General features: G+C 50.2%; 6 protein-coding genes across 6 annotated transcripts; 2 read left to right on the top strand and 4 right to left on the bottom strand.

The window, feature by feature from the left end:
* Positions 1 to 614: 614 nt before the first annotated feature.
* Positions 615 to 5,448, bottom strand: EMWEY_00006440 (hypothetical protein, conserved; the record flags this gene model as incomplete). The annotated part of the gene is made up of 11 exons (XM_013481626.1): positions 615 to 995; positions 1,098 to 1,182; positions 1,279 to 1,388; positions 1,490 to 1,774; positions 1,930 to 3,009; positions 3,172 to 3,327; positions 3,482 to 3,628; positions 3,740 to 3,896; positions 4,334 to 4,437; positions 4,567 to 4,930; positions 5,093 to 5,448. The coding sequence occupies 11 exons, from the start codon at positions 5,446 to 5,448 to the stop codon at positions 615 to 617; spliced, it is 3,225 nt and encodes a 1,074-aa protein (XP_013337080.1).
* A 1,850-nt stretch (positions 5,449 to 7,298) lies between these two features.
* Positions 7,299 to 9,220, bottom strand: EMWEY_00006430 (hypothetical protein, conserved; the record flags this gene model as incomplete). The annotated part of the gene is made up of 3 exons (XM_013481625.1): positions 7,299 to 7,901; positions 8,051 to 8,281; positions 8,474 to 9,220. The coding sequence occupies 3 exons, from the start codon at positions 9,218 to 9,220 to the stop codon at positions 7,299 to 7,301; spliced, it is 1,581 nt and encodes a 526-aa protein (XP_013337079.1).
* Positions 9,221 to 10,085: 865 nt separating this feature from the next.
* Positions 10,086 to 11,998, top strand: EMWEY_00006420 (hypothetical protein, conserved; the record flags this gene model as incomplete). The annotated part of the gene is made up of 3 exons (XM_013481624.1): positions 10,086 to 10,104; positions 10,247 to 10,642; positions 10,746 to 11,998. 3 exons carry the CDS (start codon positions 10,086 to 10,088, stop codon positions 11,996 to 11,998), a joined length of 1,668 nt encoding a protein of 555 aa, XP_013337078.1.
* A 46-nt stretch (positions 11,999 to 12,044) lies between these two features.
* On the top strand, positions 12,045 to 14,590 carry EMWEY_00006410 (hypothetical protein; the record flags this gene model as incomplete). The annotated part of the gene is made up of 4 exons (XM_013481623.1): positions 12,045 to 12,625; positions 12,843 to 13,558; positions 13,713 to 13,881; positions 14,005 to 14,590. 4 exons carry the CDS (start codon positions 12,045 to 12,047, stop codon positions 14,588 to 14,590), a joined length of 2,052 nt encoding a protein of 683 aa, XP_013337077.1.
* Positions 14,591 to 16,086: 1,496 nt separating this feature from the next.
* On the bottom strand, positions 16,087 to 20,118 carry EMWEY_00006400 (hypothetical protein, conserved; the record flags this gene model as incomplete). The annotated part of the gene is made up of 1 exon (XM_013481622.1): positions 16,087 to 20,118. One exon carries the CDS (start codon positions 20,116 to 20,118, stop codon positions 16,087 to 16,089), a length of 4,032 nt encoding a protein of 1,343 aa, XP_013337076.1.
* A 2,837-nt stretch (positions 20,119 to 22,955) lies between these two features.
* On the bottom strand, positions 22,956 to 26,793 carry EMWEY_00006390 (hypothetical protein, conserved; the record flags this gene model as incomplete). Its single annotated transcript, XM_013481621.1, has 3 exons — positions 22,956 to 25,352; positions 25,578 to 25,681; positions 25,830 to 26,793. 3 exons carry the CDS (start codon positions 26,791 to 26,793, stop codon positions 22,956 to 22,958), a joined length of 3,465 nt encoding a protein of 1,154 aa, XP_013337075.1.
* Between the last annotated feature and the right edge of the window lie 1,185 nt (positions 26,794 to 27,978).

The raw sequence follows: 27,978 nt of genomic DNA, 5'->3' as shown, positions 1-27,978 counted from the left end.
CAGCTTGACTCCGTTGCTTGAAGTTCCTACAACAGAGAAAGTATGCCGGCTTCATTACCTCTCACTGCACTGTAGTTCACCTAGAGTAGCTAGATATGGACTCCACTTGGCGAGTACTCAGCTGGAAAGCTTCTGGCTGTCGTAGCTAAAATGGCCGTAGTGCGTACCTCGAGTACTATAGGTTTTAGATCCACAGCGCCAGCTAGAAGAGCTGCTTCGGCTGCGGTGAACAGGCGTTCGCTCCGGTCGTCTAAACAGATGCACAAACTTTTGCAAATTTCTATGGCAGCAGAACGGTGAATTATCGAGGGACGCTGCTCCAGCATTGCCTGTAAAGCGACTGTAGCAGCAAGGCGAATGTCGTCTCGAGCGTCATCCAGCCGTTGCTGTAGAGGGTTTGCTGTTGCCGCAGCAAGTTGTTGCAAGGCTGCATGATGTTCCTCGTCCCCCTACGCAAGCCAGAATATGGGGGGGGGCGTGACATTTACGTAATTCGATGCAGTATAAAATGCAGCACAGCACTCGGAGCGGACGTCCTATTTTCGGCCTTAAGCCAATATGGGCTTTTTATAATGAAGTGGGACCCAACAGCTGTGTCGGCGTATCGTTGTCAATCATACCCTTGCACCCAGCAAGGGCATCAGGCTCACGTGAAGGTCCAAAAACAACTGTCGGACAACTCCAACTGCTAAAGAACGGACGTCAGCATTCCAGTCATCATCCATACAAGATATCAACAGAGGGGAAAGTAATGAAACTGCCGCTATGACCGGCCTAACTTTCACTTGGCTGTCATTTGACCCCTGCGGTTCTGCTGGAGGCCGGTCTCGCCTGTCGGTGGCTGCTGTCAGGTGGTTGGCTGCTCCCACTTCATTGAAACCTTCATCCTGTGAGTTTTCATAGTCCCCTTTATTTTCTTTGTGGGGTCTGGAAATGGGCGGGATGTGGCTTGTTGACAGCGTGGGAATTATTTGCGAAACGCATAGAAGGGCGACCTGAGTATTTCACCACCCGTGATTTGCCTAGTGCGTGCTTTGCTTGATATAGCGATGAATTTCGCGCTTGCCACTGCCAGTCACGTTTCGTCTTTTGCGTACCTTGCGCAACTTTGCATTTGCTTCTCCGGGCCGCCAGCGCAGATTGGGTACCAGTAGATGCTCCAGCAGCCAGCCCCCATAAGGCCTGATGGGATACATATTTCGCACGGCCACAACTAAGTATAAGCTGTAAAACAAAATCGCCAGAGATACTTGTACGAAGCCGCATGCGGGGGCTTACCGTGCAAGTGGTATGAACAACCGGAGAGAAAAGAGTGCCAGGCAGGCTCCAAGGATATCACCGCGCATTGGCGCTGTAGCTTCCTGCGCGGTTCCTTGTCTCTGTAGAAGCTGCAAAAACAGCGACATATATGAGATACCTCCAATCTTCCAGGTGGGCCTAACTCCAGATAAGGCTTTCCACGAGCCTAGAGACCCCTGCACCTCCGTACTTTTACAAGGTTACACATGTTTAGGCAGTTCAAATCAGTTGGAGACTCCTCGGAATCTGCAGCTTCCTGTGCCCCGTGGAGGGCTCGGAGCAGCAACAGCCTTCGCGCATTATTGCTACTCCACAGCACTTGCAAACTTCCTGTTGGTTGCATTCTTGGAGACAGTGTACTAGCACCGTCCTCTCCAAGACAGTCATCATGCAGTTCGCTGGAAACGAGGTCGTCAAGAAAAACAAGATACAGCTTCAGTGGTTGTTCACCAGTGTATTCGCAAACACTTTTCACCTGCCAGACAGAGCATGATAGCCATTAGAGGACCCACACGGGTGCAAACCATTACAATGCAATAGTCGCATGAATCACCGCATGGCAGAGCCGTTTGAAAAACGGCAAGGGCTGGTGAACCCTAAGCTGATACTGAATCAGCGGATGTGCCCCACCATCTCTCGCGCTATTTCTTGGTGACTTCGACAGTCGACCTGCTGTAGCAATGCAGCTGCAAAGAGGCTCTTCGTCTCCATTTGACATAGCTCGCCAGCCGCATGCAGCAGCTGTAAAAGAAGAGCAGCTGTAAAGGGCATATTGTCTTCGCTATCTGTGCCGCATTCAGGTCCTTGCACTTGCTCTATTATTCGGACTAACAGCCAGAGCTCTTCTCTGCCTAAACTGTAGACCCCCCGGTGAGTCTCCTTCGCAACCCCCATGTGCACTTGCTGTTTCTTAACCTCCTGCTGTCCTTCATTCCTGTTATATCTCTTAAGCCCTCTTAAAAGGCGAGCTAGAAGCAGCAGCGCTTGTTTTCGTGATTCGGAAGAGCAGATATGCTTTACTGCGGAAGAGGTTTTCCCAGGGGCAGCGCCCAGGGCCGTCATGTGCTGATTTTGGAAATGCTTGGGTGCATTCAGCCCGAGTGTATCAACTACAAATTTGTACCCTCCGGGAAACATCTGCAGAAACTCTTTCTCCTCTTGAGCAGCACCCTCTGAACGCATCTCTACTTGGCGCTCCGTCTTCTCTGCAACGGCAATCGCCAGTGCCCTTTCCTTGTCCTGTATGTACAGGTGAACTTCTTTTTGTAAACCTAGGTGGACAGCGATCAGGGGAAGCCAGCAACATGGAGGCAGCAGCAAAGCAACCTGCCCCGTACACTGGAGTGCAAGCTCGACGGCTTCGAGAGAGTTGCACAGAGAACTACAGGCTCCCAATTCTTGCAGGCCCCCGCGATGCCACGGCTCGTTGACACTGTCGCCATTACAGACACTTCCTGCAACGCTTTGAATGTTCATTTCCCTTAAAATTGAGTGTTGGACAAGCAGTAGCAGAGCGGACGCCTGCTGCTGCTCATCCTGCCGGCTTGCTGGAGGTCCTCCTTCTCCAATAGAGCAAGTTTCGTAAAGCTGCAACAGTAGGTGCGGCAGCTCGTGCAGCAGGCGAGGCCCGCTAATCGGCATTAGCGCGGCGAGAGCCCTCAGGGAAGCAAGTCGTTCATCAGTAGACCAACTTGTCAGGCGAGGTAAGAGCTGCAAAGGGAACAGGAAGAAGCAAGAGCTTGCACGTTTCCTAAGGGAATACAAATATAACCATTAATTATCAAGGCCACAAGCTCCCAAACTGCAGTAGGTAGAGATAGACTTGGCTTGAGCCTTCTTTCAGATGCAAGCGGATGCAACTAGCTGCCTCACGTCAGCCAGTAATTCTTTCAAGTGCAGTCCTGCCAGTTCAGTCGCCGGCTCCCTAGGGTTCTGAACTGAGTTGTAAACTCCGGAGGTATCAGCGCCTGTTTCGCAAGGGGCTGAGAGAGTGAGTTGTGCTCTCTGTGGCACTTTATCTTTGGGCTCCTGCAGCAGGAGCATTGGCGAACATGATCTACGCTTACTATGGTAAAAGTGAAGGGAACCAGCTTTTTACATTTGCTAGTATTTTTGTCGGCTGTGTGGTTCCAAAATCCATCGGTTGCCTGCGCAACTGCGCACCGCAAAGCCGCTCACTCACTCCTACAATATCTTCACTGCCGCTTGTATCGCCGCTTGTATACGCCTCTTCTTCACTGCTGAGTTTTCCCGATCGCGTCTGTTCTGCCGTCCAATGTCGATGTTGTTCTCTTCTCCGGGATAGGAAAACGCACCGAGGTGCGACGCTCTGCAACGTTACAGCAATTCCTACCTTCAGCATACGCCTTTGGAATAAACAGGTCTCCTTTAACCTCTAATAGAGGCTCCAGTATCAATCGTTCTACAACTTCTCCCTTACATGCAATGCTTCGCCTGCCTCCTGGGAAACTGCTTGGTCTATATCCCCCATCAGAAGCAGGAACAGTTGCAGAATGTGAGGGAGCACTTTCTTTCGCAGTAAGACCCGGGGAGACATGTCTTGTACCAAGCGTTTCAGCATTTGCACCATTCTCAGTCTGCGACAGCAATACCAATAGAAACAGATGATGAAAGTATTATCTCCATCCCCTGGCAACCAGTAAGGTGGCTCTGTCTTGCACGAGTTTGTGACAAACTTACTTATTCTGCGCTGCAGCTTCCTGCTGCAGCAGGGGTCTAATTGCTGTAGCAGCTGTCCGTAGGTGGCTTGCAGCAGCAGCAACACCACCTTCGGCAACTGCCGCACGAGAGGAAATCGACCCTAGCAGAGCATCACAGGCCGCCGTCGCTTGCTGAAAATCACGGACAGAAGCTGTCATTTAGTGGGCAGCTCACTAAGCTTCTTCGTAATATATTTTATGTGATATTTTATCTCGATTCATGTCTGTTTGCATTTACACACGTAGCCATATCCAGTCGCCGTAGCACCGGCACCACGGGTTTCAAACAGAACTGTCAGGGTTTCCTCGCGTACCGTGAGTTCTCGAATGTACTATGTGATTTCGAACCTACCCATCTAACTGCCCGTTGGGGTCTGAAAAGGCAACTAACGAGGCGATCCAGCAACTGTTTGCAGCTCTGAGGAGGAAGCGCAAGCATATATGGATTTGCAGTCTAGGGATCATATCTGAGCTCAGATTTACACCACGCACACAGGGGATTCCAGAAAGAAAGAAAGCCAGGCTGATTCACCATTCAGCCGCTTACCTGAAGCAACACAGATACTTCCACCTTTTGTGAAATTGCCGACAGGAGCCGGCATGCCTCGATGGCGTTGGACGGGCTTTTGTCTTTGAGTGCGCTAGAAACCCCAGCCAACAAACAATCTGCAAATTCTGTTGCATTCCAGCCCCTTTCGCTTAGAGATACTGCCTGGGGTTGCTGATTGTGCTGGCGTCGACTGCAGTTCCAAACGGGCGGGTCTGCGGCGTGCTGTAATAGGTGCTGCAGGAATTGCATGTTAGTGAATCTGAGCTCTTCGCTTTTTTCCACTTCTCTAGAGGACTCTTTTAGTCTTTCTGCTATGACTGCTACTAGAGGCTTTGCCGCTTCTGAGTTGCCACTGCTGACGCTGCAGGTGTCACCCGCGCAGTTACGACCACAGATTAAAGTTGTACTTGAGGAGCACTTCCTGCAGTCTCCTCCCCAAGAGTACGTCTTATTGTCGGTATCTTTACTACCCATACATATGTGTGTTACCTCACGTCTTGAGAGAAACTTCTTTACTACTAACTGAACGAGCTCTAACGCCGTTGCCCGGCAAGACTCTGATGCTTCATCGGCACACAAGACAGAGACTGGGGCGTAAACATTACTCAAGAACACTCCTGAAAAGGCGCAAGGTGAGCAGTTAGGATCCCCTCTGAGGCCTTGATGGCTGTTGCTACTTGTGGTAGCTTGGTCACTCCCCGGCGCTCTTCGCGCAGCTTCCTCTTCGTACACGCGGAGGATGCCCCTCACCCCACGAAAGCGAATCACCGTATTGCTGTCGGTTAGTCTGTTAAGGTCCCTTCTCAGCAGTTGCAGTAACTGTTGGTGTTGCTGCTGCCACGTCTGTAAGGTATGAGGCAGCACCTGTGGAGCCGTCATTGCTGTGGTATGCTCCAACGAGGTACGGCTTTTGCGGCCCTATTCCCAGAACTTTTGATCTTTTATGCTCAATTCCATTGATATTGTGCAGGTTTTCTAAGAGTAACGCCCCTAGTTGCGCTGACAAATATATGGTGGCTTCCGTTGACCAGTGGGGACGTTCAGTCGGCTCCGTCCCCATGCCATGTCTCCCTGTTGTGCTGCTCTCCGATCCTTCTCGAAATGCTGCTGTCAACTCAACTTGAAATTAGTGTTCAACTCCATTGGATGAGTTGTCACGAAACCTGTTCAGTTGCTTTTCTTGGGCCGCTGGGTAATGGTGGAAATAGCTAGCCCGGTGAAGTTCCCATGTGGGCTAGACTGAAACGAACGAATTGTTGATGCTGGCGCTACTTAAATGTAGGTGCAAACCTAGGCAAACTCTTAGATATAGGTTTCATCACATATAAGAAGAAAAAATGTGCAAATCGACATTTTCGGGAGCCCTCGAATAATTCCACTTCGAATTTTTGCAAAGTACATTCCTGTGCAGCGAACCAGACCCAATTTGGCTGTATCTTTTTGTCTAGGGGCAGCTTCCGCGGGTGAACACTGTTGTGATCGATCCATATTCATTTAGTTTACTGTCCCTTCTGATATTTCACCCCTTGTTCTAAGAACACTGTACTGCCAGTCATCAAGCGTGGCCCATCACCTCGCGTAACCGCAAACTGACGCCTGTTTTTCCTCCTCTTGCTTAAATATTTACATGTATGTCTTAATTTTTCATCCTTTTACTGGTGTATGTGGGGCTGTCTAATTTCCGGAGCACCTTCACATTTACGAGCCGGCAGCCCTTGACTCTGTTGTCGTCTGAGCTCTAGACTTCCTCTAGACAAATCAGTTACGAGTCCTCCTTAGAGGTGCACACATTGCATTTTGCAGCTTTGTACCAACGGATACACACATACACGCTGTTTTCCGAACACCAGCGCTTTAGAATGATGGCCCACAGCGGTCGGTGCCCCTATGGGATGGAAGTATGGAATGGAATTGCTAGTTGCGCTATCTGCGTTATGGCTATTTATCACCTAGAAGGTGACTATCGTGGGGATGGGTCCCAGAAATCCTTCGGTATGTAGGACAAGAGAAGGCCAACTGGCAGAGCATTCTGTCTGTTGCAATTTTTTTGGGCGACACGCGACAGTGAGGGGCTGGGAGCTTGTGAACTCGGCACACTGCAAACACATTATTCAGATGCACAGTGTCCCCATAGGCTCTGGTCACTGCGAATTAAATGCATTTGAAGGCATTTTTTACATCATTGACACCCAGATGATAATAAGTAGAGTCAATGCCAGGTCGTCTGTTTGCCCCAACAAAGCCATTCTAAAAGCTTCCACTGACTGGAATCACTGGCATCGGCTTCTAATTATCATCTGGATGGGCCCGATATCAGTTATAGCCACGTGAAGCACAGGCATTTGTCACCCATGGAACGTCGCTTCCAACAGGAGTCGATGCACGAAGCCAGATGATACACAGTATAGGTCTGTTTTGAAGCATGCCTAACCATAGTACCCAGTTACAGTGTCATATCGAACAGGGCAGAGGGGCAAAAAGGGACTAAGCGCATTAGGACTGTCATACCATCAGCCATGGAGGTCAATCAGTTTGAATCCGAATATCGATCACACTAGAATTTCTTAGGCATATTTAAAGTCTCATTTTGGTCAGCACTAGAGACGCCTTTTTTCCTCGATCAGGTGCATCAGGGATGAGGCGGCCTCTGAGTAGGGAAGCCCCATAAGTACCCCTACGCATGCACCTGGTCGACAACGAGTCGCCTCAATGTTAGCCCTGTCGTTTGATCAAACGGGGGAGCCATGACCTGCTTCCACTGTTCTCTGTTCCCTGCAAAGTGTCGGCGATAGAGGAGTTGCCGTGACGCTATCAGCATCTTTATTTGTTGGAGGCCTATATAAACTGCTTTGACGCAACAATCTGTTCTTGGCCTTTTCAAGAATGCGCCACTCTGCTCCTATTGCTTTTGCTGCTGAAATGCCTTGTTCAGCGAAACGTTGCATCATGAAGTCGGCCTCAAGCGCTTTTTGGTTTTCCCTCCTCTCTTCCTCAAGAGCCTGTTCTCTCTGCAGCTTCTTCAGCTGCTGCCTTTCCCTTGCCTGACGCTTTTGGTCTTCCCCCACTTTCCAAAGCTTCATACGCTGTTCCTGAAGCCTCCGATCTTCGTCTTCCTGTGCTGCAGCTGCTGCCCTGCTGAGGGACTCAGCATATGCTGCGTCTTCCAGCGTCTTCCTTTCCTTTTCCCTTCGCTTTGCTTCAACCTGGCCGTCTCTACTCTCTTTCAGCTGCAGCTGCATGGTCATCCGCCGAAGATGCTCTGCTTCTTCTGCCTGTTTCGCATCTGCTTCGAAGCGCGCAACCTGAATTTCCTGGTGACGGGCTTCTTCTGCCTAAATAGAGCGTCAATAAGCTGGAAACACATCAGGAGCTGAAGGTGTCCTAGCGAGGGGATGAGGGAACGGATATACGCCATACCGTTCACTCCCCGCATTTCTGCCCCACGGAAGCAGCGCCTTAACACACCAGATGAAGCATTTACCTGAGCAGTTGCGAGAGCTGCAGCTCCTTGAGCTGTAAGCCTTGCGCTTCTCTCCAAGGCCCAAGCCCTAAGTTCTTCCTTTCTCTTCCGTATCATTGCTTCTCTCTGCTGGAGCTTTGAGGCGCAAGCGAAGGCGAGAGCTTCTTCGGCTTTCTGCTGGACGTCCGCCGCCTTGCGTCGTTCTTGAAGTTCTTCGTTTGCTCTCACTAGTTCTCTGTAAAGGCGCTTAGACTGCAGCAATGCAATGGCAGATACGCAGGACTGGCATGGTTACAACTAAAACACAGTAGCGTTAAAGTGCTCAGGTCAACAGCGCCGTGGTAAAATGCATATAGCATGCTGATCTGTGTGAATTGCTCAAATTGTTTTGGTTATCCCCTGCCGGCGTGAATTGGGAAGGAAGCATCCAGGTGTAGAATGGACCTCAGCTTGCTTTGCTTTCTCCGCTTCGCGCTCTGCCTTCTGCTCCTCCTCGAGTTGCCTTTTTGTTGCTTCTGCCTCAGCAGCCAGCTTTTCGCTTTCTTCCTTTTTACGCTGAGCCATCTCGTCGATCTGTTGCCGTAAAAAGGCTTGAGCTTGCACAGCTTTCGCTTGCTGCTCCTGCTTGTCACGCTGCTCTCTCTCAACCAGTTGCCTGTTCAAATCTTGCTGCTCTCTCAGGAAGTCCAGTTGACGCATCTTCTCCATGGAACGCTTTTGCTCTGCCCATCTTAGCTGTTCCCTCTGCCCCGCTATCGTGTCCGCGATCATTTGTGCACGAGTGAAGCATCTAATCTTTTCATCTCTTGCCGCGACCACAGCCTCAGCTCTCTCAATTAAAACTTTTTCCAGCTCCCGCCGGCGTCTATCTTCTTCCTCGTCTTGTTTGAGGAGTTCTTCCTCCCTTCGCTGTTGTTGCAATTGTCGCTCGAGCAGCCTGCGTTGTCTTGCGTTGCAAAGCAAGTTCTGCCACCCCGAAACTCTTTCCGCTGCTACCTTCTGTTTTTCTGCCATGCGTTGCAGTTCGAGCTGCCTTTGAGGGTCTACCCCTGGGGGAATTCCAGAGGCGATCGCCTGCATCTGTTTCAGCTCGCTCTGCAGGAGGGTCACTCCGGCGCGTGTTCGGGGCCATGTTTTGAAACTGCCTGTCCCTAAGGAACCAAATGTCCCACTTAGAGCATGCCCTTCCATATTCGTGAAATCCTAGCGCTCAGTGGTATGACGTTTCACCGACACTGAAGGGGACCTACGAAGACCAATGCAGCAAGGCTCCTCGGGTGTCTAGTCCCGCATGATGTGGGAGCAAGCAAACTCAGTTTATTAGGGGCATACCATCGACCTCGTGCAAACCGTTGGTAGAGTTGATAGCAATATATTGCCATGTGCAGCGAGTGCCAGGGCAGCCGACCCCGCAACAAACTAAGAGCTGCACTCAAAAACGGAGAATCCGTCGCCTCGCCCCGCTCTAATAGTTGTTAAGGCACTGCATTTGTGTAATTAAGAAGTCCTGAATGCATCGTTGCCTAGCATACGGAACGATTTCAAAGGGGTTCTAATTAGTCAGGGAGAAGGATGCTGAGGCCTCGCTCACGGTCGGCAGTGGAATGAGAATCGCTCTGGAGGCAGCTCCACCTCATCACTGGCAGGTGCACAGAGAAATGAATGGCCAAATTCTCCCTACAAAAAGCGCTTTTCTGAAATAAATTTTCTTTGCCTCCGCCCTTGCTTGTTGCCATCGGCGGGGCAGTTAAGTGGCTCGACGGGGCGAGACACCGCCTTACTCTCGCCCCAGTGCCGAACCGTTAGTTATCCTTCTGTGACGATCACATGACCATTTGTCTTCCAGAAGGATGTCTGTTCACTGCATCATTGAAGGAGTACTTCCATGCAGCTCGGTGCGCAGCACTAGTTGGCAGGGTGAGTGGCTCTTCATTGGGACTGACTGTGGGAGTTTGAAGACGCTTAAAATCCCACCTGTGTCCCCTCTTCCTGGTATAGAGGCTTCTGCGAACACCGGATCCATCAGAAGTGAAGATGCTGAAGTCTGGCACACCCAATGTCTCAGTGCACATTCGGTGAGCGCGTTAACTAACTATAGCGGTACTTCTTGTTTTAGTGAGGGCAGCTTCCACCATCTTCAAATTCGTTCGGACAGATGCCATTGTCTCTCTGTCATGTGTACGTTGCTTCAGGGTCCCGTGTGCTGCGTGTCTGCAGACGCCGTCTGTGGCATACTAGCAACTGGGGACTCAGATGGAAACATCCGGATTTGGGAAGAGGCTAAAGGACAATGGAATCAGTTGTCCTCTTTTCGCCCTGGGATCCCAGGGGCATTAGTGGGTCTTCAGTGGGTCCCTTTTGGGGGCGTCCCCTCACAAATATCCCTTTGCCTACTACACGATGGTGGCCACCTGCTGTGTGTGGCCCTTGAGGGCCAGCAACTGTGGTCCCGTGACGTAAAGAAGGCGTGCTCCTGCTTTTGCGCTTCTCCCAATGGAACCGGCTTCGTCCTAGCATCAAATGACGGGGAAATGGCATTTCATGATTCGAGGGGTATTTACATACGGAAGTTGGGTCTGAAGGCTGAGGCTGCAGGGCAAGAGGCCATAAAGGGTTAGCCAATTACTTGTGGGCTTTCCTATAAAATCGTATGTAATGCGTCCAATTGTTTTGTTTCTGTAGCAGTGCACAATGCGGCTCTTGTTTTTGTCCTCAGCGCTGGCCTGGCAGCCAGGGTCTTGGTCCGTCCGACCAATTCTAGTTGCGTATTCGACTGGCCGCGGCATGCTCGTGCAGCCTGATGGAGACGTTCAGCCACTTTCATTTGAGACTGGCCTCTCTGCATGCGTAGATGCGGCGTGGAATCCCTCAGGCTTGCTAGCAGCATTTCTTGGCCTCCCTGCCCTGGATGTGCAATATGTCTCGAGGCAACTCACAGGAGAACGGGAAGGAATGGTAGAACGGATACGAGGGCAAAGCCTCGTTGCTGGGACGCTGGTAGTGTTGGTACAGGCCTGTGGCAACTTAATGGCCACTGTGAACTTGGCCAATTCAGAGCCCAGAGCTCTAGCTTGGACCATCTGTGGCGAACGGCTTGCTGCAGCGGCGGAGAAAGAAGTTTTTATAATATCGTTGCGCCGGCATGCTGTGTGTTGCTCATATGGGGAAAATTCCTTGGCAGCAGTAGATCCCTTCTGCCACAAACAGCTTACAACAGAGGTCTCGTTTCTTCGCGAACCAGGAGGCTACCGTACTATCCGACGCTTCAGGGGGCCCCGCTTTCTCGTGTCTGGAGATTCCGTGTGTGCTGTTGTGCCGCAAGCCACACCTGCACTACCACTTACATTTCTCTGGCAGGGTGACCGCTCTGGTGCCTTGCTGCAATCACAGCACCAGGAAGGCCCGCACCGCCTAGCTGATGATAACGGCTTCCAAGAATCACCGACTGCCGCCAAAAATCCTCCACGAAAAACGGGGCAAGAAGGTTTTCCCGTAGAACTATGCGACACTTCAGGCAACACTGTGGAGACTGTGGTCTCTCCAATTGGCCCGACGCAAGCCGTTCTACTAACTCACTGGCTAGTGATAGCAGACAGCTCACACCATCTCTGGCTTTATAATCTAGCCCGTGAGGAAAATAGTGCCGCGGTCCCGCTGTCTACACTGGTAGATTTAAACTGTCTGTGCGAGTTGCCTTCCAGTGGCACGTGCAACGGAAATACATGCGCTTTAGATGGACGTGGCAGATGCTTAATAGTAGCACGGTCGACCGGTCAGTTGCTGAGGCTACGCCCTTCTCCAACGCAGCCTCAAATCGAGCTCGAGGCCTCTGGCGTCATACCAATTCGGCTGTGCAACCTGAAGCTTAACAGAGATGCAACGGCCCTTGCAGGGGTGGACTTGAACGGACGGCTGCAGATTATAACCGCCATCGCTTCTCACGAGCATACCGGCAAGCTACATATCTAACCTCTAACAGTTTGTGCACGGCATGGCCATCACTGTGGTGCGTATCATGGGATGTGGTGGCGCGAAATTCGTCTCAAAAAGACTCGGTGATAAGAAGCCCAGCATGCATCTGTTGACGAGTGTCTCAGGCCGCTCATCTTCTTTTGCATCGCTGCTGACAGAGCCCGTCGAAGCTGTGCTCGATTACATGTGGGCGTCAGATCACGATGACCTAATCGCAGTAATGCAGCAGACAGGCTTACTGCTTTTCTACACAAGATGTCATGACGGGAGTCCCTCTTCCTTTGGGTGTGTTGAGGCATCTAAGAATCATCCCGTTGGACCCCTGTACCTGGTTGAGTTCTGTAACCTGTGTGCAAGGGCTCTCTGCTTCTCCTTACTGTTCCACCAAAAGCCAGCTCTACCGCAGCAGGAATGTTTGAGAACTTTTGATGCAGAACCACTCCTGCAGATGCGGCATTTGCTTGGAACATGCCAAAGAAAAACTGGTGATTCAGGAGGGCTTCCGGGCCTGAAGCGGGCTGCCGCGTTCGCCGCCAGATTTAATCACCCCATTCTTTGGCGGTTACTTGCGGAGGCTGCATTATCATCCGAGGAGCTGGGGATCACAGAGGAGGCCCTCGTGAGGTAGGTATTTGCAACCTCGTCCTCCAACAGACTGGTGGCGACAACAGCACATTGTGAGAGCAAAACAGCAACAGTTGTTACACCAACTGGATGCAACCACGAATGCAGTTCTAGTGGCTCACGTAAATGAAGCACCAAATGTGTCCTTGTGTCACCTACCTGCTAATATCTTCTAATGAATTCTCTCATGTTACGCTTCTTTCGTGTGAGGACTCAGGTGTGAGGACTACTGCAGTTTGCAGGTGCTCAAGCAAGCTCGCCTTCTGAACCCGAGGGGTGAAGGCAGACCCTTTATAGCTGCATTGTCTGGAGACATCCTTGGGGCAGGCGCCTTTTATGAGGCGCAGCAGAAACTAGAGCACGCTGCCCACTTATTTACTTCATTCGGCATGTGGGATGCAGCCTCAGAAACCTTAAAATTAGCTGCCTCTTCACAGAGCTGGGGAGAAAGAAGCTCTTTACGAAAGGTCAAAGTGGCATTGGCAGATGCCTGGAAAGAGCAAGGGAATTGGAAACAGGCAATAGACATTTACAGTTCGTTGAAACATCAGATGGGACTTCTTGAGGCATATTTCCATTCTGGGAGGTACGAAGAACTAGAAGGCCTCGCCAGGGAACTGCCGGAAGTAGACACAGAGTTACTGTTACGAGCAGCGCAGTTACTTGCGGCTGCGGGGAGAGGAGCAGCAAGCGCGGATGCCTTCCTCAGAGCACGGAAGCCGGAGTTTGCAGTTGATGCTGCCATGTTCGGTGGCGAATGGGCACAGGCTATCTCCATAGCTCGACAGCACTGTAACAGCACCAAATTGCAGGCGGTAACCTCCGGTTACAAGAATGCGATGCAGCATCACCACAGAAAATGCAGTAACGCAGATATCGTGGAAGCATTCCTTACTTTAGGCGCATTTGAAGCTGCCGCTCAAGAGCTTGGCGGTCTGCCAAGGCACCAGGGACATCTACCGCAGAATCCCCGAAGGCAGCGGAAAATGCATATCATAGCTGCGTTACTAGCCCGAAAGCACCACTATAAAAGTGGATTCAAAAACGAGAATATTTTAGTTACCCCCAGTATGAAAATTGCCTGCAGCGCCTCCAGTGAGAAATATGACTTCTCAAGAAAGGCTAGAAGCATTTCGGCCTACTCGCTCAGTGCCGAAGAAGAGTACCATTGGCAGAGCGCAACGGCATACCACCTGTACCTTCTCTGCTGTTTCCATTTATCTGAACAGCGAGTCCGTGCCGCTCTTTGCACAGCAGTGAGACTGTGGGAGTGTTACGAACGGCAGCTGTCTTTGTATCTCAGCGCGCACCTCTTATTCATCTCCGCTTACAAATCGAAGGAGTGGGACCTGTGCTCGCAAGCGTTGCACGTGATGCAGATGGATGCCAAAGTATCACCAGGCGGCAAACAGAGCCTGGAAGCAACAAAACGTCTGGTATTTTCAAGTAGAGAAATGCAAGAGGCTCCATGGACGCCTCAGCTCCCTTGTCCCAACTGCAATGCACTCAGCTCCTACTGGGAATGCTTCTGTCCATCCTGTGATTTTTCGTTCCCCTGGTGTGCAGCGACTGGCCTTCCCATTCGGTATGTCAGGTGCATTATGGAGCACAATTCAGCGAAGGAGGCTGGCGATAATCGTTACTCACCATCGCCAGTGCCAGCTGCTGGCGCTTCTAGTTCGCCTGGTGACCCAGACAGTTTTTGGCCCTATGGTGGCCCAGGAGACCCGGAGGCTTGTGGCTTGTGTGGCCTTCTTACTGCAGCATGGGGGCCTGAGGGTCCTCAAAGTTCCTGTCCACTTTGCAGTCAACCGTTTTCTTGTCAACCAGAAGATGGCAAGCAGCTTCAGGTGCCGCCACAGTCGCTTACCTCAGAAGACAGAGGGTGGAGCGGTATCCTCAAAGTCAGTCCTGAAGACATTTTTCTCCAAGCAGGTCGTCTCATATAAGCCCACCGTCTCATGACAAAAGCCCACGTTTTCCTACAAACCTTCTATGATGGGAAGAAGAAACGAATCTGTCGCCGCGACTCGCTGACGTGCAGAACACAGCATATGATGACGAAGCACTTCCGATCAAGGATATCAACGTTATTCTATTGTCAGCGTGGATTTCGGGCACTCAAAACAACGGTCATTTGGTTACGTATGGGAGCCTGCAGCTGGAGAGGTTGGATGACTCTTGTACTGCTGCATTGCCTATTCCCGCGGCACAACTTCCGTGCCACTTGCTAACCAACCAACTCCAATACGATCCTTTGAATATTTTCAGTCGAACGTTGCTCATTTGGGGCCCACGCTGACTGGACACATCAGCTTGCTAACAGCTGGTTGTGGCATATAGAAGTCAGCGGTGAAAGTGCTGCGTCTTGCTTTATTTTCTCACCATGGCCACAAGCGTAAACCGCTATATTCGGGAGGCTCATTGCTTTAAGAAGGGACAGTTGCTTCAAGAATATTTCACCCTGTTGTTTCTCACTGTGTCGCAGCCCAGCGCGTCCAGGATCAATGCAACCGTCGTCGATCTTGTTACAGCTCACATGGGTTCAGGGATAATGGCAGGATCTCACTTCACATATGCCTGACGGGAACAGGAGGCTACTCCTGTGTGGCTGAAGGCTACCGGATTTTGTACAATTAAATTAGTTCAGTACACGTTATTCGCCAAGAAGAGGAGCAGGGCCTCAGAGCCTAGATAAACAGATATTGGAGGCTTGTTCCCCCTGCCATTAGCATCCCCCTCTAAATGCAAGCAGCACCCAAAGGTTCCCATCAACGTACAAAGTTCGAAAGCAAGAAAACACAGAGCTACTTACAGGGCTAAATGCAACGACTGGTCAAGGGTTGTCGAAGGTCAGGGAGGGGCCAATTCAGCCATCATTTCATCACTCATGAAAATGAGAAAGGCGTTCGGTACATTTCAGCAGAAATACATCCCGGTGGTTTCTCCTTCGCACTGTGCAGACCCAGCAAGCCTTCCAGGGCTATATGCGTCAAAGGAAGCCATGTTGCTAGGACTGCTTTCCGGAAGTGAGCTTTCTACACGGGAGTGCTACGGAAAGCCTGAGCCTGAATCTCCGTTGCCTTTTGTCACAACTAAAACTGGCTGTAGCAAGACTTGCCTTGAAATCCATGCCATGCACCGAAATCATCTTTGCATGAACCCATGATTCTTCGGCAGCATGCATGTTTGCTTTCTACCTTGTACGCACTTATATCGCAGTTCCCCTGCAGCTTCCTACGCAAGCAATTCAGTTTTGGTATGAGAATCCCATGTAGTTATCCGCCACACATACTGACCCTGGAAACTAGAAATGGCTTGTTTTGCCATTTACATGTGCCCCTTACGGATGGCAGCTGGTTTTTAGGCGTCTTTATGTGAGCGTGTAAAAATCTGCAGGACCCCCATTCAGGTTGCGCACTTTCCTGTGCAAGCTAAATATGGGGACTAGTAAATATTGCTCATTTTAGGGAATCAGCTAAGGCCGTGGCGGGCTCTTCAAAGAGCCGGATCAAAACTGCACGGCGGCTAAAACGTCCACTTGATTCGTACTGCCGTATGCACTCCTGAATGGAGCTGGGGCTGACGCTGCCAAGCAACCGTATAACGTGCATCAGCGCAAGTAATGCCTGCTTTTTTTGGATGTCAGGCGCTACAGTATTTATCTGGTTTTTTGCAATATTAAGTGCCTGAACCAGATTTAAACGCGCTTCTGGGCATCGCCTTGAGTTGTTTTCTAAGTCTTCCGTGCACCACACAGGATCTGCTGAAATTGATTCCTGAAGCTCGACAATTTGCCTAACGCAGCTGTCGATTGCCCCACTTAGCGCAGACTCCGTACACAGCTCCAGCAGAATTCGACCTGCTTTTTCACGCTGAAGATGGCCGTGCTCTGGCAAATGCCAGGCGCGGGGCATTAGTAGGGACTGTGAATAGCAATAAGGGGGGAGCTTTCCGGTTGCCCAAGTGCTCGGTTCCCTGTCGGTAAAGCTGGAATGGCACGCTATCACGGTATTTATTGCATCCCAGAGACAACTAGCAGTATGGAAGAGGCGCCAATGGCTTTGGGGCTGACAAGGCAAAGACGAAGCGCAGTGCAGCCCACCGCTGTCTACCTTTCCAGTTTTTTCCTCAGCTGGGGCAAATTCATCTTTTCTTAATTGGTCAGAGGCTCCATCGAGGCATATCTCAGCTTCAAAAGAGCAGAGCTGATTCCAGGAGGCATCGCATTTCCCCCTTCTGCGCATTTCCTGAAGTTGCTGAAGCTTGCTGGCCGGATGGAGTGACCCAATCAATGCATTTACTAGGTATTTTAGGCTCTCAAAGCTTTTCGCCACTACTGGTAAAGAGACTCTCATCAACAGCACAGCGTGTTCCTTTAGAGCTGCAGCAGCCCTAATAGCAGACAACCTCAACTCTCGGCGTTTACCCAACGGCATGTCCTCCAAGACCAGCGCGGGCTGCTTGTCTGGGTATCTGGAAGCACATTCGTGGGCATACTCTTTACAACCAAGGCAAAACAGTCGTCTGTGCAAAGAAGGGTCTTGCAGGACCTGACCCACAGTTGTAATAAATCTTGATGTTTCGAATGTTTCCTGTAATGAATTGTGAATCTCATTACTTGATAGTTGAGGAAGACTAAGAAATTCTGAAAGGGCTACGAGGGTATCTATCAAATCGTCAATACAACTTTCATCCATCTGCCTGAGTTTATTAAGCAATATGTTGGACAGTATCTTTGCCGCGGCCTGTGCTGGGGAATTCAGAAGTTTATTCTGGATTTTTTCTGGGGTATCCACGGTTTGTTCTGGATCGTCGACATCAGAAAATGCTTCTGTTGCTCCCCGAAGGTACGCCTGGTCACAGTTTAGGCACGCACTTGAAGGAACCGATGCAGAGTGTAACTGGGTAGGTGAATCATTGCCGTTGTTGTCGTTTGATTGACCAGCCGATGTGCCCTCCAATATCAGTCGTTTAATAAGCCTCAAAGCTGTCCGCCGGATTCCCTTCCGTGTTGCAGCCTTTTGAGTTGCTGCGGAAAGCTCTTGCAACTTCGCATAAATTATATCAAACGTCCCCTCTTCGCGTATGCGTGCGTATGGCAAATACCTTACGCATGCGTTCACCGCTGCCAAGTTAGCTGGAGGGAAGCCGCAAGAAAGTTTAGCAAAGTGCCACAGTGAACCCACGCTTTTAGGGGCAGACAATTTTCTGTTGGCAAAACCATTGCACCTAACCAAGCTGTCAAGTAGATCTTGAATATCTGGAGCCAGATATTTGCTGTCGTCGGCTTCTAATTGAATACTCCCTGGAGATGCAACAGAGCAAATGACACCTAACAGATGGTGCCATGTCGTCAAAGATAGAGTTTCCTGCTGCCTAACTACCCCAGGAATTAGGACTTTGAGGACTTTGGTTACGTTGTCAGCAGCAAAGCCGACGTATAGGTCCTGCAGCAGCTCAGTGTAACAGAGTGCTTCCGCTATCTTGGGTAACACTGGTTTAAGACGACCCAGACCCAGGGTTAAATCGGGTGTTTTCTGGAGGACGGCGAAGGAGCCTTCTAGCATTAATGCCAGCACGCCGATCTTCGCAACTCTCTTATGAATTTCTTCTAGAGAGGATTCCTCCAGAGCGTCTTTCACAAACTCCCAGTATATCTCGGGGTCCACAAAAGCTCCTACTAGGCGTACAGCAACTTTATATGCCTCTATCGCCTCTGGGGATGTGTGATGCAATGCGGGCAGGACTTGGCAGCAAATCGCCAGGGTGTTATCAAGCCATTCCACACATGCTTCCTCTATGAAGGCGAACGAAACCACCATCAGGCGAGCGGAGGCAGCCATTGTGACTTCTTTAAAGTCATCCACACGTTGGAAAAGTGTGTTAGCATAGCGTCTAAAGTACGTTCTAACCATCATACGCGTTCCGAGGCAGGGCCTCGGTGGATCGCCCACGAGTGCATCGCCTGTCTCGGCGTACCTCTCTTCTTGGCTTGCGGACAGAGAGTAGCCTTCAAACCCAAGAGACTGCAAGCTTTTCGTGTACGTGTTAACAAACGAGAAAAATTGGTCCGTCTCCTCACGCACTTTGCCTTCCTCAGGCAAATCCCAGTAGCCTCCCAAAGGGAACGTAAGGCAGCACTTTCCACCGTAGCTCCAGGCTTCAGGAGTACCAAGTTGCTTGATATCGCGAAGGTCCTTCTCATGCGTAGCCTCGTATTGCTTACCAAGAAGCTCCAGAAGCCGAAATACCAGCTGCTGTATGGGTCTGAATGGGTCGAACAGTCCACTCAGAAGGTAGGGGACCAGCCATGTTTCGTAGTCTGCTTTATCTTTAAACTCGTATAGCCACCGCGCAAGGGTGTCAAAAAAAAACATTCTAACCATAGGCGACTGATCTGCCAACAGCTCGGCGAAGTAGTTACGGACTGTTGTTACTTCATACAATGCTTTAATTGGGACAATGTTCGGGTCACGCCAACCGGCGAGCATTTGAATTATTTCGCCGCTGTACTTATACAGTCCAGAGGCAAGCACATGAGTCAGCGCTCTAAGAGCGCCCATTCGGATCCTAGCATGTTGATGCACAAGGCATGAAAGAATGGACCTTGCTACTGGTTCGGTAAAGTGAAGCAGCATGTTTTGGTGGCGATCGAAGAACTCCACCACGGTTTGTAGAGCAACGAACTTGATATCATGGAAAATGTCCATAGTTGCCGCACGGATGAGACCTGTAATCAAATCTAGGTGGTTCCAAACATATTTGTCTGATGTCCTATTAAGCACTGTCTGGAGCACTTGAAGCAAAGTCTGTCGGACTTCCTCACTTTTCTCTATAGGCACCAATTGCAATGGCTTATATTCGGGCGTTGGTCTCATTATATGAGGGAGTTGTGCGACTCCCTCGATGTCTCTTGAGCCAAATCGCGGCACTAACCCGCGAAGCACATCTCCAAGAGCCTCATCCACCTCGGCCACTTCGGTTAGAAACTTCAATAGTAGGCAAGCAGCCATGTGACGGGCTGTCTCAGAAGGTTCCGAAAGGCATAGCAGGAGGGGATCAAGTACTACAGTGAATGCTCTGTTGTAGAAAACATTCGGCACGGATGCCTCTAGGAAGAGGTGCTTCAGCATCGCCAGAGCACCATACCGCTTAGCACCGTTGCACTCTTCTTTGAGGATATTGACTTGCCGTTGCACGGTAGACGCTACAAACTGCCAGCAGTCGAGTCTGTAAACCTTTTCGGCTGGAGATGCGAATTCTGCTTCGCCACCCTGCTCAGTACAGCCTTTTTGAGCATCAAGCGCGCTGGAATGCTTCGACGACGACAGAGCAGCCAGAGACTGGTGGGCATTGCTGACTTTACCGTGCATGGGGCACTTGGGCTTCTTTTTGGGGAACTGGAAGCTGGATAGAGGAAGTGGGCCAGCGTCACCTCTGGCACTACTTGCCTGCTTGAGCTCTTCCCATGCCCTATCTACGGCGTTCATTTTGCCCCCCTAACGTCAGAAGTTATTTGGATGCCTTTCCGCAGAGTAACACACATGAGAAGTAGCTGACTTCTCAGCGACGTTATGCCTACTTTAGAAGCTAAAATGGGGAAAATCTACAGGGCCACTGGATGCAATCTTGAAATGGGATGCCCTCAGACTTATAAATGATAAATGGTGGGCAACCGTATGCAAAACAAGAGGCTTCTCGTAAACATGTTAGGCTTATCATGTACGCCTTATTATGGAAGTATCTTAGTAGGCGAGAGACCTAGTTGTCCTTCAGCTTAATAACGCGATGCCTGAGCAACCACCGCGTCTGAGAACACGGCATTGCGGGTTCCAGAAGTTCCCTTCAACTGACAGTTGAACCACTGTACAGGAAGATGATATGAAGTTGGCTTGTTTTCAATATAGGAGATAAATCTTGAGAAATACTTCCTACCTCCATTCCTGGCGGCTGGTCCACCGGCGGCGCTGCAGCCGCGGTTGCCGCTGAATGTGCTGTACCTGCTTCCGCTGCAGCATACTCTAGCTTTATCATTTTCAATACGTACATTTTTGTTTTTGCTTCTCATGAATATTGATTGCGGATCTATCACATTTCATTTTGCACCATTAACCGACCCCACGCACCTATACGAATACTGCTAGGTATGGTTATGGCCGGTAATACCTGCGCTGGTGCCTACTTATATGTGACAGTATGTGGCAGCATCCACATAATTTATTTCCATGCGTATGAAGTGAGTAAGTTACATTAAGTAGAGGACGTACCCTGCTGCATTAACCAGGTTCGTGATTCGTTCGAATGATGGTACAGCGTAGCAAGTTCTCGCTGTCAGTGTGCTGGTCCATAAACTGTCTTCCTGCTATTTGAGCGAGTTAAAAGCAATATGGTGTCTTCTTCTCTCTTACATTCGGAGTACAGCACGAAGTAGAGAGAGCATTGGACTCGGCGCCCCACAATATGGCAGATTCTGCGCAATGTAAAGACGTGGGCTCATGGACACTATCTAAGCGTTACACAATCAGGAGGTCTCAACAGTTGTCTACAGTGTTTGTATATAAAGCCAGAGGAGCCCTGTTTGTGCTTATATGTGCTGCCGTGTTACACGTTGCTGCAACGAAGTGCATTGCAACTCATGGCAGGTTGCCGCCTCCCCCGCAGCTACAGCCAATAGAGCTGGTGACCTTAGGATGACTGGGAACTGAAGACCAAGGCACGTCTCATGTAACGAACTATCAGAAGTATTTTGGCTCCGTTGCAGCCTACAATAGCCATCGGATGAGGCGCCCAACCAGCGCAGGACTTAGCACACCGTGGCCACCGGGTGCACGTGCGAACAGAGAACGTCACTTTCGCAGCAAGGCGCCCAGATGCATAGGAACGAGTAGTACTGAAGGTGTTCGCATATATCAGCTATTTACTTCCTTCAATCCGTCTCTGCCGTCTATTCGCGGGGCGGCCAACCTCCCGGAGCCCTGGAGGGTTGAGTCAAACTGAATGTCTGCATCCCATTCAGCAGAATGCTTCTTACACCAAAACGTAGTTCGTTAATAATCCCTGCAGACTGGCCGGCTATGGAGGTATGGTCGTCGCTGCGATGCGAAGGCAGCGTAGCAGCTTCTTGCCTGGGGAGAGTTGTATTTTCGTTCCCAGCACCGGAGTAACTAGAGTTATTACAAACGTAGGCACACCAATGGCCCATTTTTGAATTAATCTCGCTCTTTAAGCCGATTCTTTTGCCAATGTACTTACTACCTCAAGACTCCGCATAGACAGCGCGAAATAATGACCTGGACGCTTGTATCTGCTCCCCACGGCTTCAGATATCAGTCGGCGCCGAGTAAAGTTAGCAAATCCTGTAGGGATTTCGATAGACACAGAGTAAACTCGAAAAGCGTGTGAGGGTTCACTGGGAGCTTCGGTATCACTTGATTAGTGCGGTGCTGCCCTTCGGATAAATTCAATCGGTAACTGACTGCGCTGGGGAAAGATAAATGAGACGTGGAATCAATACATTTGCAGAGATGAAGGACATTTTACTCAGCAAAGAACCACGTATACCACTGTAGCTGAGAGGTCAAAGGGTATATTTGGAAACACTCCGGATGTCGAACGCGCGGTTACTTGGAAGGGAAATGCCAGTCGCACCCACAGAGGGCGGAAGACAAGAAACCGCCAGATTTGGGTTCTCAGTATTCGGAAAGACGAGTCAAAGTGTCCAGCTGCTTATCGAATCTTTTGACTCCTGAATTCTCGAGGTATGTGACGTTGTTGCAAAAGAGGTTGTTGGAAAAGCGGGACTTCCAGAGGCGTCACCATGCAAATGAAAAAGCGACCATGCAAACGTCGGAGCCCCAACACGGCATGTACAACTTAATGACTTCACCACTTGCTACAGTATGGCTGGTGCAGGAGACACCAAAGCCAGTAATTGGACACCCACACTGAAACGGGGCTCTGGGGGGATACTGTAATGTGATCTGATGGACTCTACGTTTGTTTCGAACAGCCGCTCGGACAGGCTCTCTGGATGCTCATCCACAGAGGTACTCAAAAACGAAACAACTACTCAGTATTATTCTGTGCTTCCCAGAAGGACGGGGAGTACGACAGTTTCTGTAAGGGCCATCTTAGTCACTTCAAAAGTGAATAAACCATTCAATGCAATAAATATACATAACTTAGATTTCAATCAAGAACTATTTTTTGTGGGGGTGTTTGACAATTTGTACATTTCTACTGCAAATTAGCGTCCAAAGCTTCCGGTCTTTTAGGCTCCTACATCGCTGACGCTTGCTAGACACTAGGGTAGCCTGGTCCTATGGGGCTATTCTACGTTCCCTGCTGTTGAAAGAAGAGACGTCTGTCCCGCTGCGCCACTGGAGCTGGAAGACGACCTACAGAATAACCGGCTGCTTGCACTACTCCCTTCCGGAATAGACTTTTCGATAGGACAGTAAGCTGAATGCCATGGCTGTTCTGTGGGGAGCCGCCGTTGACGATGCAGTTTGGACCCTTGTTTCTGGGTCTCTTTCTGAGAAGTGTTCCCTTCCTTCCCAAGGTGATTGGCCTTTTTCAATGTGATGCGGTGTGAAGACTTAGAGGGGAAAAGTAACAGGTGCTGTAGAGCCTGCAACATCGTGCGTCGCTTGATGGTTCGAATACGAGGGCTAGTGTCATATTTGTCATGAAACCCGCAAGAAGGCAAGCATGAATCTGACTGGAATTCAGCCGCCTTCGTGGTAGCAGAACTGCCTCCGTTCAGACCTGCCAAAACTCCGTGCCCCAGAAGCTGAGCAATGAGGGCTTGCTGCTGCATTAACGGAAAATCGCTCTGGAGTTCCTGCGGCTGTCCATTATGGTGGACCTTTTCGTCTCCCTCCACAGTTGTTTCAGCTTGTCTGGATATTTCTGCCAAATTTTTTGAAGGTGCAAAGGTGCGCAGCTTTGGCTTACGAGTCATTCCTGAGGAGACGTTGAAGGGACGGGAGGCAGGACTTCCACGATAATTTTTGGTGCTGTGAATATATGGCACAGCCCTACTGGCCTGCATATTTCCTTCTTTGGGAACCGGAAGAGGCGCATGGCTGCCGTCAGGAAGATTCTTGCAGACTTCGGTATCACCGAAATTTTGGGGAATGTGAAATTCAGCTTTTGACATTAACGACTCGTCTACTGGATGCACCACAAGAGAGCTGGCTTCAGCACAGGGTTGGGTTTTTTGAACTAGCTGAGAGCATCCAGTATCAGTTTCAGGGCGGATACAGTGTCTCGTTCGCAAGTGTTGTGCCAGTAAAGGAGGCTGCCCTTTCTTCCCTCTTCTTCTTGCTTCTGCCTGTTTCTCGATGGCATGATGCGACATTTCAAGCAGCAACAGTCGCTTCTCCTCCTCTACTTCTGCTTTTTGAAGGGCCCAAACTGCCGAAACTGTTCCTTTTTCATCTCCAATCAATTCATAGTGTCCGCTTAGAGCCGTTTGACACATATCTATTCTATCCTCTAAGCCATTGCTCTTTGTGTGCCCTCCCCTCGTATTGACGTCGTCTTCTTGCGGCTTGGTTGCAGCACTGCTGCCGTCGGAATCGCCATGCGATGATGGGAAATGCATAATATACCGATCTTTCGTACCCAGCAGGCCGTTCTCATGCAACTGGAAAGTTTTGCAGGGACCTGTATGAGAATCTGAGGACCCAACGTTCTCCAGCTCATGATTGGATAGTCCCTTTTCACACCATATATCGCGGCGTATACGCACCACCTGTAGCCCTTCAGCCTGTTCCTTTCCAGGCACTTCCATCCCACTGGAAATTGGGGAGCTTAAAGCTTGCATTTCAGGAACTCCGAAGTTGGCTAGCCTACATGATATCAACCGTTCCTTCAAGGTAAACGATGGAGCCCTAGTCTTGATTTGTCCCTGTTTAGATCGATTTGGAAATCTCAATTGAATGTGAGCACTTTCTCCGGAAACGATGGAAGGGTTTGCGCATTGTGTTGCCTGACAAATACTCGCAGCACCGGCAGTCTTGTGCACCGATAGGTTAGCGAGATTCGGCATCCCTAGAGCTCCATCTTCCTCCGCTAACTTCGAGTTTGTTGCGGGGGGCCTCCATGTGCTTGAGCTGTTTCGTAGAGGCGGAAATGGAAGGGAACCTGATCCATCAGTTACACGTAGTTTATCTTTATTTCTGGAAAGCGCAACCTGCTGGTGATGCTGCAAGTGAATGTCCAGTTCGTTCTTAAGATGTTGATCAGCCACCACAATCACCGGCCTGATTTTTCGGTACGTTTGGCTTTTATGCTCGCATTCTCGTTCTCTCAATAAAGAAGAGTCTCTGTCCTCCCCTTGTTGCATATCGTAAGTATATGACTTATCCACACTAACCGGCTTCATCCCGGGCTTCAGCCGGCGGTTCCGCGTTAATGCCACTGGTCTCCCGCATGGATACGGTGCTTCACTGGAGCTCCGAGGCCCAGCTGGGGTGTCTTGGAACTGCTGGCGTAAAGACATCACCCTCTGTGACGATGCCACCTTATTCCGTAGCTGAGAGCTCAGTAACGATCCGGAAAGGGTGCATCTGCTCTGTTGTGTAGATTTCTGGGAGACCTCCATAACGGAGGCGCCTGCGTTTACTGTTCCAGGCTCTTTTGTGGGCTGCAGCATGGCTTTTGGGCTTCGTCTGTACGGAATTGATTTATGCTGGTGACAAATTGAAGGAACGGACACCTGTGCAACCCACAATTGGCATGGGCGTGTGAACAAATTAAGGGCGAATGCAAACAACATATGAAAGCTCCGAAAACACCCCAAGGCAGTCGCATTACATAGCGGCCTCCTCCGCACTGAAATATACTGCTAGTGAGGCACGTTCAACGCTGTTGTAAAGCGTTTACATAGGGATATATGTGAAGTCTGTCAGTGTTCTCTGGTGGAGCTCTCCCAGTGACTGACCACAGGCTGTGCTGTAGCAACGTATGTTGAGCCGGTCCTTTCATCTGGTAAATCACCAGGACAACGAAAGCTGAACGGCGGGCAGGTTTCCTTGCGTGCTAAATCTGCAACAACAAGCGATCGACTGGCAGTGCGGAAATTGCGCTAGTGGAAAAGAGGAGTTACTCTGGAAGCTAAGCAGTGGGAGTTATGCTCATACACGTTTCCAAGCGAAACCGGGCTCCACTTTGCACCGAGTCAGGATATACTTACCTACACTGGCATCATCCCCAGCGCTTCCGAGGTCTGTCTGGAGGGATATCGATTCTGACATCACCAGTGCTGCAAGCAGCTCATCTGCTCCTCGACTAGGATTCTCTGTCAGCTGGGAATTGTCTGAAGGAAGCTCCTCTGTCGTTCTCCTCGCTTTTAAAGTTGTTGAAGGCCTAGCAGCTGCAGCCATTCCTCTTTCCTTCCACAACGATGCTAGCTTTATTCTTTCCTTCCTAGCCAACAGAGCTGCACGGTGTTCTTTCATGCGCTGCATTTGTTGTTCCTTAGCTTCCTGCTGCCTTCGAAGCAAACGACGCCTGTTTTGCTGTCTAACTTCTAGCATCCTCTTCTCGATGTCCAACTGACGCTCTGTAAGGGTCTGTTGTACAGAAACCGGTCCACAAACCAGAGACCTTTTGGCGCCGATTCGAGATATTGGAGAACTGGTACATTGTGGTAAGTGGCAACCCCGAACTGGAGCACACTCAGATTTCAGGGCGGATGCAATGGTTGAAGCCCTCGGGGAGCCGGACCCCTCGAAGGAAAGAGATGCGGAAACTGCGCCAGCATTTTGGAGTATTTCCTGGGCCGAATCTACGGTGTTTTGAGGCAGCACGTTCTCCTGTGTGCTGAAACAATTCCCTTCTGTTGAAGATTTTCGAAGTAATGCCCTGGATTTTGTGGAGAATGCCACGGTGTGCTCTACTACAGGTTGTTCCAAATGAACTGGCGTCTCATGTGTTCCGGGGCATCTCTGAGTACGCTGTCCACCTGTACTACTGCCACTGTTGCTCCCACTACTAGGCCACTCGGAAAGAGGAAACCAGTCGTCTCTTTCTGTGAGTTCAGGTGTCTTTGCATCTTCTACAGGCGGCAGGTGCTTTCCGTTTTCGGCACTACCCCCTCCAGGTTTTGGGCAACAGTCGTCCTCCTGAGATCCTGAAGGACATTTGTGTGCTGTCATGTGAATCTACGGAGCAACACTGAAGCTTGAACAACGGTGTGTCACGGCTTCCTTACGGGGCTAGACGGCACGCTCCTGTCTGTGCTGTGGGGATGCAGTAGGGCTCTTTGTATCCCTAAGTTATCATGCAGTGGAGACAGGCGTAATTACAGTCCATCCAAACTTATGCAACAGAACGAGAAGATGTGTGCACTAATAACTGTGGCCGAAACAAGGTGAACTTCAGTACGTCTGGGCGCTCGAAATTCGGGGGAGTTATAGTTCTCCGAATTAAGGTTTAGTTTGAGATCCCAGTAGTATGGAATGACACCCCTACGGACGAGCATGCCGAGTTACCGAAACGCACAAAGCAATACGGCTTCACCCTCATACTACGGTGCCAACCTGAGCATTTGTTCAGGCAGGGGGCGCAGATGAAGCGTTCCATAAGAAAAAGTGTAAATACATTTGCCAATGCAGCAAAACGACTACCTGTTGTAGTGCCCGATGTTCGATGCAGGGCCTCAGATGCTTCTGCCAAGTCGTTTACAGCAAATTTCCGGCGCCTGGTCGATGAACGCATGCAGTGACCCTGGGGCTGCGATCCAGATGCCAACAACTGCGGGGGCTCCTGTTCGGTTAAAGTAATGCTTTGTTGTACACTGTGAATAAGATGTAAATTTTAGTTTGTGCGAGAGTCAGTTTGTTGCCGATTAGCCTTAAATTAGGCACTACGTGGAAGAAGTTCGTTCTCATGTAGATCAACCACATTTCCTGCAGTGTATAATGCAGTCATTCTTAATCGTCTCACGACTGCATTTATTGTAGTGTACTAGTTCCTGGGAGGAGCATGGAGACTCGGCAGGTGCCTCCAAGGACCGATGCTTGACTGCGCTCGATGCCTAGTCGCGAATGACCTCAGGTATTCCGTCGACAGAACCTTGATATATACGAAGTCCGAGAGGGAATTCGATTTTATCATGTTCTGTATGCGGGGGAGCGGTCATACTACCTTTTACTTAAATGGCCAATGCTTACTGCAGGAGATGTTCAACAAAGTGTGCATGGCCATGCAGTGCGAATGAATCGTCCAGCAGTGTGCACTGCCATGCCATTATCCATGCCACGAGCTTCTTGGCAGACGGGTGATATCCCCAACGACGCTCTACTCCGGGTGGAATCTGCACTGATTAATGCAGAAGTGTT

This window comes from Eimeria maxima, genomic scaffold (genome assembly GCF_000499605.1).
Source record: "Eimeria maxima Weybridge genomic scaffold, Emw_scaff37, whole genome shotgun sequence".
NCBI classification, from domain to species: Eukaryota; Apicomplexa; class Conoidasida; order Eucoccidiorida; family Eimeriidae; genus Eimeria; species Eimeria maxima.
This window is presented reverse-complemented; position numbering and strand designations above follow the sequence as displayed.